Source organism: Habropoda laboriosa, unplaced genomic scaffold (assembly GCF_001263275.1).
Source record: "Habropoda laboriosa isolate 0110345459 unplaced genomic scaffold, ASM126327v1 scaffold57, whole genome shotgun sequence".
Taxonomy (NCBI): domain Eukaryota; kingdom Metazoa; phylum Arthropoda; class Insecta; order Hymenoptera; family Apidae; genus Habropoda; species Habropoda laboriosa.
In genome coordinates, this window is record NW_017100229.1 from 1,895,751 (window position 1) to 1,905,217 (window position 9,467).

Below are 9,467 nucleotides of genomic sequence, written 5' to 3' on the forward strand. Positions count from 1 at the left end.
CGTCTCGTCGATTAATAAACTGCAAATTTATTCGCAATGTTATGTTACACGGATGGTATAACGGCGATAACGGAACAATATATATATATTTCATTTATTTATTCATTTATTTATATATCTATACTTTGCATTCTGTAAAATATAATAATACGGCGACTGTTGCGCGCTCGCGGTACACGCGCGACGTTCCCAACAATCTCTCTTTCATCCGTTCCGCTGATCTCTTCTCGTCCCTCCGCTTCCGGTCCGCGGACCGAAAGGGCTCCGGTCTCTGGGGGAACGACGCGCGTCACCCAGACAATGTAGTGACAAAATAGAAGACAAGTAAGTACAACAACTATTGTAGCTTAGATGAGAATCTGTTATTGCCGGGCCTCGGACGCGGAACGTTTCCATTTTCTTTCCCGTGGCTCTCTTCTCCAGTAAATTCTTTTCCTTTTTTCTTTTTCTCCTTTTTGCTGTTTGGCAGTGAAGTCTTGCTTTGGACTCGAGGTCGATTCACGGTGCCCTCTCTTCCTGGTCACGCTGAGAAAAGGAGGCGAAAGAAGAGGCACTCGTACACGCGGGGGGTAACATTCTCGTTTGCATTGTAGTAGAAATCGAGGGAAAAGTGTAGAGAATACCTCGCGGTGATTGATAGAAGATATAAGAGACGCGCGTTTAAGAAGAACGATCGTATTATGGATGTCCGAGGCCGCGGCAACTGAGGTATTTCTGAACGCGTTTCTCGAACAGCGGCGTTGCTTACAACGGAGGCTAAGAGAAAACCTCTTCCATTCCCTACGATTAAAACGCTTTGCTCTTCGTCGTCGTCGTCGTCGTCGTCGTCGTCATCATCACCATCGTCATCATCATCATCATCATCACCATCATCATCATTTTTCTAAATCGTTTTTTTCTCTTTTTTTTCTTTTTTTTTTTTTTTTGATATCTTAACTAGCGGAATCATTTCCATCCATTAAATCGAAGACATGTTTTATGTATTTGTATTCGTTTTGTACTTGTACTGTTCAGCAAGGCAGCGTGTTGCACTTTGTTTTACAATTACAATTATAGTCGGGCCGTGATTGTCCACGAAAGATTCCACAACGTCGCGCGAATGATTTACTTATTTCCTTTCTTATTTTATTCCTCTGCCTTTCTTTTTAATCTCTGGACCATGCTCTCTGTTGTGAAAGACGACGGAAGTTGGGTGACAGATTAAAAAAAAAAAAAAAGCGAGCCGAAGGCGAACAATACGGTACACGTCTCGATGAGAAATGTAACTTATGTACGGGGCCAAACGTTCGATTTCTATCTCGTTTTCTTTCGTTCTAAACGATCCGTTTTCGCGAACCGAGGAAAAGCGAAACCACTCTCTCTCTCTCTCTCTCGTTACACACAGCAGACGCTCGCAACACGTGGATCCTTTTGCGCTCGACGACCCGGTCTATCTCTTAATAATTTGTGCTTCGTATTTTGTTAAAAGTTACGGGACTAAAATTAAGTTTACAAAACGGATGGAAACCATCGACGCCTCGTGATCGTGACAAGGAAGAAGCGAGGAAAAGTAACACGGGGTGAGTGGGAGTTGGGATAAAATAGTGGACAGAGTTGAATGAAAAGGCGAGAAAACGACGGTGGTATGGTTCACGATGTGCGGCCGATTCGCGACAGGTCTGAAAAATGTTTAAACGCGACACACATCGCGATCGATCGGCGATCGGTCGACTATCGGGAAAACAAAGAAAAAAGTCGAAACGAAACGGACGATCGTGAAATAGTGACAGAATCGATGATAAAAATAATATTACTAAGTCTAGGAGCTAAGAATTATTATTACAGCAATTTCAAAAGTAATAATAATAATCGTGAATATAATAATAGTATTAATAATAATAATAATAATAATAATAGCAGTAGTTGCGATAATGATAATAATCAATAACCAGTAATAATAATAATAAGTATCCAGTAAGTTCTCCTTAACGCATTTAAACAATCACTCTCGAAAAAAAAAGTCGCTGTAACAAATCGAAGAGAAAAAGAAAAAAAGATTAACATAAAAATAAAACCAAGGAGAAACCTTACAAAATAGGCCTATATAATATTTTTTGTTTTATGCGTATTATGTATGTATACGTACATATCTGCATATATATATTTATGTACATAAAAAATTTAACATAACGTGCCATCGACTCCTCGTCGAATATATGTATATCGTACAATCGTTCTTTCTTTCCTTCGTTTCTTTCTTTCTTTCTTTCTTTCTTCCCTTCTCGCGGGCTAACTAATAAACGATTGAACTATCCTTGGTAATCGGTTAATCGAACGAATAATAAAAGAAAGAAACATTGCTGATAGATAACGTTGAACAGGCAAAAAGACTCGACAGAGACAGAATTCTTCGCGTAGATAATACGCAGAAGCAGAACGTAAAGATGTGTGGTTCCGATGATATCGAGATGACACGAGGATCTGCATCTATATGGGGGCATATTACGTTCACAGACGATATGTAGACTCAAATGAAACGATGATATTCGACGCGGTTTCCGTGTTGCGTGTGGTTCAGACCGACCGCGGACGTACCTACTACTCGGGGAGACGAAACGGTGGTCTCGATCCCTGCGCAATTCCTCTGGTGTTGTCGCGTCGCGCAGGAATCGTCGACCGTTCACAATTTCTCGAATCGTTCTCCTTCGACGTGTGTGAACCGCGTTTATTACACGTTACGTCCTCCTTCGATTTCGCGTTCGCATAGACGCGTTGCACGCCCTTTCTCGCCGAACCTTGGGGGGTCCGTACGATCGTCGACTCGCCTCTTTCTCGTCGTGCTTTCCATCCGGGACGGTTGATGGTTATTCTTTACGTTTTGCGCGCGAACGTCGATGAAGAAACTTGGAAATAAATAAGGCCCAGAAAAATATCGGCAGAAAACGAGTCGACGATCGTCCGGTCTCCGTCGTGTTCGCCTTTCTTCGCAACGCGTCGAAAGGGAGGCGGCGTTTTGCAAATTTGGCAAGAACGAAGTGATACAATTGTACTTCGTACACGATGAAGAACGGCGGGTATTACAATCTTTTTACAATTTTCTTTCTGCGCTTTTTCTTCTTCAATGACTTCTCGTGTGTGTCCCTTGTGTGTCTGTGTGCGCGTGTGTAGTAGTAGTTACATGATGAGCGGATGTGATCAACCGTTGTTATTTCGTTTTTTAATCCTAGCTTCTCTTGTAAATGCGGTAATTCACATAAAAATGACGCAATTCTTTTCTTAATAACTATCGTACAGTTTAATTATCGATAGACAGTAGAGATATCTCCTTCGTCATCTTATCATTTCACACTTTTTTTATGTTTTTGCAATTTTCCCCTTCCGATAAATTTAAAAACTTTCGTAACAATTAATTTATACTTAAGGTTTTGTTAATATTAATTATGGCACAATATAAATATTATATTTAAAGTCTTTTTGAAGACATAATAAAAATAAATCTAAGTAGTCTTTCTCCTATGCACGACGTTATTCTTCTTTTTTTTTTTTAATTATTTTTTCCTTTTTTCGTTCGTTTCATCCTTTTTTATCAATTCATCGCAATCATACATCCCTAAGCAATTTTTTTATTTCGTTTTCGATTCGAAGATGCGTTTTCCTCTTCTTTTTTTCACTTCTTTCTTTCCCTTCGTAGTTCCACTTTGCTTTTTGATCCCCCTTTTTTTTTTTTTGGAAAGCATAAAATTAAAAATTTCGTTTCTCTTTTCACCCGAAATCGAAGAGTGTCTCTCTCCCTCTCTCCCTCTCTCTCTCTCTCTCTTTTTCATATCAAGAATTAATTATAATCCGCGACGCTTCCTCGGACTTTCGTGGCAACTCTGAACCCTCGAGACACAATTTTACCATCTTTCTACCGAACAGTTGCGCTAGATCGCCAATGCTCTTTTCGCCAGCCTAAAGTAAGGAAACAGTCCTACCTAATCGGTTCGTCAATTGGAGAATGATCGAGATTGTATCACATTTTCAATGGAATTTCTCTTGGAAGGTGGCCGCCGATCGAAAGTCCGAGAACGTTTCACAATTTCCCGATGCTCTTTGGTAAGACAATATCACATGATCAAGAAAAAGTTTAAACCAATCGAAAAACAAAACAGTCTAATCAGTCGATTTCCCCCTAATAACGTTAGGGCTTACGCAAAAACAAAAAAAGTCTGGAAACTAGTTAAAAATAAATTTGAGTCCTTAATTAAACTTTCGCGTTTAAAAATTATACAAAATCAGCCTTCTCGAAAGTAAATTCGCGTTTATCAAAGTATTACGTCACAGCGCCAGGAAATTATTTCTTTGAGCACATCAGCTGCTGGCTCAAATGCGATAGAAACTCCGTTGATTAAAACGAAAAAGAACGACTAACGTGAAGAACCTCTATAAATCGAAAAACCAAGAAAAAAAAAAAAAAAAAACACGATTACGTGTAAGGTCGAACGGTTCTAACGGTTCGTAACGGAAGCTAGAATCTAAGTGTGTTTGCTAGAAGAGAAATTCATCGATCCCTGCTAACAATTCGATCTTTCTTCTCTTCGGTATCTCTGCCAGGTTCGACGAATTTCCCTTTTACAATTGATCCGGTTATTCGGTAGTCAGGGTTCACTCGGTAGAAAAATTCTGCAGAAGAAAAGTTGACCATCTTGAGTTTTTCTTTTCTTTTCATCGGTTGCGATTCAACGATCGGCAAGAAAAAAGGAAGTACCTTGCGTGATACAAGCGGCGTTATTTTTTCTTTTTCTTCTCTTTTTTCGCTCGAGACAACAATACAATATACATAACCGCGTATCGTCCACACAGAGACGCCAGAACCTTTCCAACGCCAATACGATATTAATGCCTATGCCGGTACCATTTACGATATCGTTTTCCTCTGCAACCCAGGTCAGAGGTACACGTTGCTTATTCGTATGAAATATTTACACGCACGTGATATTAGAATGCAAATAAAAATAGATAGTTTAAAATATTATTTTTCTCTCCCGTTCTATCTCCCATTCTACCCATTCTCTCCCTCCCTTTCTCGCTTTTTCGCTCTCTCTCTCTCTCTCTTCCTTTCTCGCTTAACTTCCTCTCCCACTATCCCCCCCCCCTCTTTCTCTCACTTCCCAATTAGAGCTTCTCACGAATTGTTTTTTTCTTCTTTTCATTTGCTAGCATACGAGACAAAAATCCATGCATTAAAGTTCGAAAAAGTTTCTTCGATAATATTTTGTATAATATTCGCTTTAAATCCTAAAACGATTAGTTAGTAGTAATAATGTTGGTAATATTCGTTTCTTGATAAGAAGATGCGACGCGCCGCTAACTACTATTTTCCTTATCTTCCTCGTGTAAATAGTAAAAGACCTAAAGTTCCTTGTATTTTATTCTTTTCCGTTTTTTTTTTTTTTTTACTTTTAGTTCGAAGGACATTGGCACATTGGAATAGATTTTCTGTGTGTATCGTATTATCGTTACTTTATTCATTTCTTTTCTTTCTTTTTTTGTATTTTTTCTCCTTTTAAGATTTTCGATTCAACACCGTGTCAACGTACAGTGGGTCGAGTACCCTGAAGAGATATGTTAATATACCCAAACGCCGCGTATCCGTCCCTCGATTCGTGGCGACAGCTGATCGTGAGAAAAGCACCGTCGGGAAAAACCATTTGAAAAACACTTTGGTCTCGCTTACAAGAAAGAAAGAAGAAACAAAGAAACGAGTAAAATAAATCGCAATAACAGTCAAAGCCACTTTGGTATCGTACCGATTCTTAATTACAAGCCGATTAACTCTTTTCTTTTTACTACGACATTTTTCTCCCAACCCCCTACGAACTTTCAAACGACGCGCAATCAATTGTTCCGTGAATTTCTTCTCGAAATGGATCAGCCGTCGCCTGGACAATCGCGAGACCTCCGACAGCGTTAAAAAGTCTCGTCTCGGCTTTTCTTTTTTTTTTTTTTTTTGTGGTTTTTCTTATCGTTTCTTTACAAATATTAACTTACACAACACCGAACATCGACCTAATTCCGTATACTTTTTGTTTTCTTCATATACTTCTAATATTCTTCTCGTTTCTAGTATACCCAACTGAAGGACATCACAGAATTTCTCGATATTAATTAACCAATGATTTTTCTTTTCGCTATACATATGCAATTTTTTGTACACACGCCGGCAATCATAATGTGGAATTTTCTTTTCTTCTTTTCTTTCGCATTCAATTCCCCCCCCTCCGATTCTTCGTTCCCCTTTTCATTTTGTAGCGCCGAATACATCTTGATGCTAGTTCGCGTTCGATATATATCACAGAATTATAAAAGGTTTCCAAAATGACTAGGATAATTTTCACTAACGAATTATCTTTAAGCTTTTCCCGAGTCGAAATGAAATTTTCGGAAAGCAAAGATGCCCAACACGTAAATCTTTCCTTTAGGCGAAAGGAACGTTTCGTCTTTTTCTCCACATTATGCTTCGACCGGCCGCGGAAAAAACGATTACTTTTCTCATTTCTTTTCTTTCTTTTTATATGTCTACGAATGTATACGTAAATTATTTTTAAAAACTCCCGTCTTCGGAAGACACCTAAAATCTAAAATCGTATTTCTCGTTCACGGTATACTTCTTGTTTCGAAGATATGTTTGGAAAACTTGTTCTTTCCCGCCTGCCTTCTCTCTTTATTTCCTTTTCTATTCTCTCTCTCCTCTTCCTCTTTCCTTCGTTTTCTTCTTTCCTCCTATCTCCGCGCCTACCGTCGTTAAAACCCGAGAAGACGCACGCAATTTATTCTATTCTCGCGTCTCGTTAAATATTCCCCTCTTTTAGTTTCTTTATCCCCCACTACTACGGAACCTAAGAATTAGAAGTAGACGTAATTTGTTTTTATCCTTTTTTCCCTCGATAATTTGTACTTGCTCGTTAATTATAGTGGCATTTCTTTTGTTTCATCTTTTTTTTCCTCCTCCTCATTTGTAACCCCCTTACACGATAAAACATCAACATTTTTCTTCTCGTTCTCTTTACAACCGAGTTCTAAAAACCTGAATACGTTGCACAATGCTGAACAACGTTTCCTTCTTCGCTCTTCTTCTTCTTTTTCTTTTTTTGTTTTTCCTTTCAGTGGATTTCCTTTAGCTTGTACGTTCGTTTTAAAGTATATATGTATAATAGCATGGATGTGTATCGAAGATTTGAAAGAACAGGGCAGTGTTCGATAGTCTCGCACAAATCGTTTCTCGTACGCCACTGCATTCTACAACCTCTCCTCCTCCCTCCTTCTCCTTCCTCTAACCCTTCCCCACCCCTGAAAATCCCGTGTACCTTTTCTTTGGCCTAATTGGATCCCCCTCGTCCGCCTTTTTCTCCATTCTTTTTGTCTGGTTCGATCGATGCGACCGAACCAAGGGAAAAGAAACGAAGAAGATCGAGACGAAACGAAGCGCGCGCGTTTTGCGACCCGAATCGTCGTTCCCCCTATAATAAATTTACCCCCATCTTACGCGTAATATTGCACATTTACATAACGGTGACGCGGTGGAACTGTCACAGGTTCGAAATAAAATTGCAAGTGTGAACGAAACGAAACGAAAGTGTGGAGAAGACGAGGCGAGAAGCTCCACTGCCCTGCTCCCGCCGTGGTTCTATCTACGTCCAACTACTCTCTCTCTCTCTCTCTCTCTCTCTTTCTCTCCTTCCAATTTCATCGTTTGCTCATTCGTTCCCCCTCTTTTCATACTTATAAAACCTGAACAAGAGAATATCATCGTTATCAATATCGTACGAATATAATAATATATGTACAGCTCAAAATATTACTTTTAAAGAGTTAAAAATATAGTCTGTAATTTGCGCGCACGACGGACCTGTACACGTGTAAGAGCCCATATCTATACTTCTACTTGCACTTTTCTAAACGCTCCTTCTCCACCCTCCCTCCCGCCCCATCGTCGTCTTTTCTTTTGTCTCCGCGCAACAATACTCCCATCTAGTCCTTCATCGCCCATCCAACCCCCTTCCACTCTTCTGTCCTGCTCTATCTACTCGGCCTACTTCGCTAATTCGATAACACTCTCCTCTCCTACTACCCGTCCCCTCTTTTCCTCCTGAAAATTTGAGCACATATTTTGTAGACTTTGTAATTGAATTTCTTTTAGGCCTAAGATCCCCGATCTACGAACCCCTTTCCTCCAGTGTATTGCCGCGCCTATAAAACGACAGACCTACTACGAAAAATCCATGCACGCACACTCTTACACCACGTACGTACACGTATTATACACACGTGTACGCGTGTGACGTACGCGTATGTACTCAATACGATGGGTAATTCGATCATTCCTGATACGTTTCTCTCGATATTCTTCTCTTAAACCAGCTCCAATAAAAACCCGTCCCTCCCTCGAACGATCGTGGAGACCTTGTCTAGCACAGTAACCACTAGCTAGATAATATTGTAAATTGACATGGTTCGCGGGAACTGGCCAGGGGATTCGAGACCGAGCGAACGCGTGCAACAGGCGAGAGGCGGCGGTCTGACTATTCCGGCCTATTCTACTGTGGCAACTTCTCCGCGGTCGCCCGTCGCAAACCGTTACTCGACCAGTCCCTTGGTAGAACATATATTTCTTCTTTTCATTTTTTTTTTTCTTTTTTTTTTCTTTTCGTAAAGCAACGGTCGCATTCGAGACCTCGTGAAAAGTCGGGCTTTAAAAGCCCGACGCAATGGAATGTATTCTCAGCTCGTGCACGACCTGATATATATGTATGCATTTCTGTAAAACCCGGCGAAAGATTTCCCTCTCGAAACTACGTCTTAGTCGATTTTCTCTTCTTTCTTCTTTGGATTGATAATCGCAGTCTTGACTCGAGGAGAACTACGAAACGACGACTACACGGAAGAACGTGGGGAGATAGTCGTTCGAACGTTTCAAACACGTTAGATCGAACGGCATCGTGTTATTATATCTTTCTCTTCGTCTACGATCTTCGAGACGTTCGTTCGATCAAGATTGCTCCAGATAAGCACTCTGGAGGATGCATCCAGAGACGTTCGGCGTTCGAGTGTGCTTTGGTCCACGAAGATCGGGATAGGTGAGCGTTTTACGACGAAGAACTGGATGGAGACGAGATGGTGGCGGTTGTTGCGGTGGCCGACGACGAGGATGCAGAGTGTCCGGGACGGGGAGACTGTAAGACGGTTCCGACATTTTCATTGCGGCTGCTGCTGCATCTGTGCCTGCTGCATGCTGCCTAGAACATTCTTGATCGCCGTGGTCTTGAGCAGCCTCTTGAGCATACCGCTCGAGCCACGATGCTGGAGGCTCTTGTGCGTCGTGAGCGAGTTCTTGGTGCGGTACCTGCGGTTGCAGAACTCGCAAACGTGGAGGGTGTACGATTGCTCGTGTTTATCCTGGAAATGACGCTTCAGGGAGTAGTAGCATGAGAAGTTGCGACGGCAGTACG

At 40.9% G+C, this 9,467-nt stretch overlaps 1 protein-coding gene across 1 annotated transcript; it reads right to left on the reverse strand.

Moving 5' to 3' along the window:
• Positions 1 to 9,143: 9,143 nt before the first annotated feature.
• On the reverse strand, positions 9,144 to 9,459 carry LOC108571404 (broad-complex core protein isoforms 1/2/3/4/5-like; the record flags this gene model as incomplete). Its single annotated transcript, XM_017933429.1, has 1 exon — positions 9,144 to 9,459. A coding segment is annotated over one exon (246 nt), but the record flags the coding sequence as incomplete, so codon positions are not given.
• Between the last annotated feature and the right edge of the window lie 8 nt (positions 9,460 to 9,467).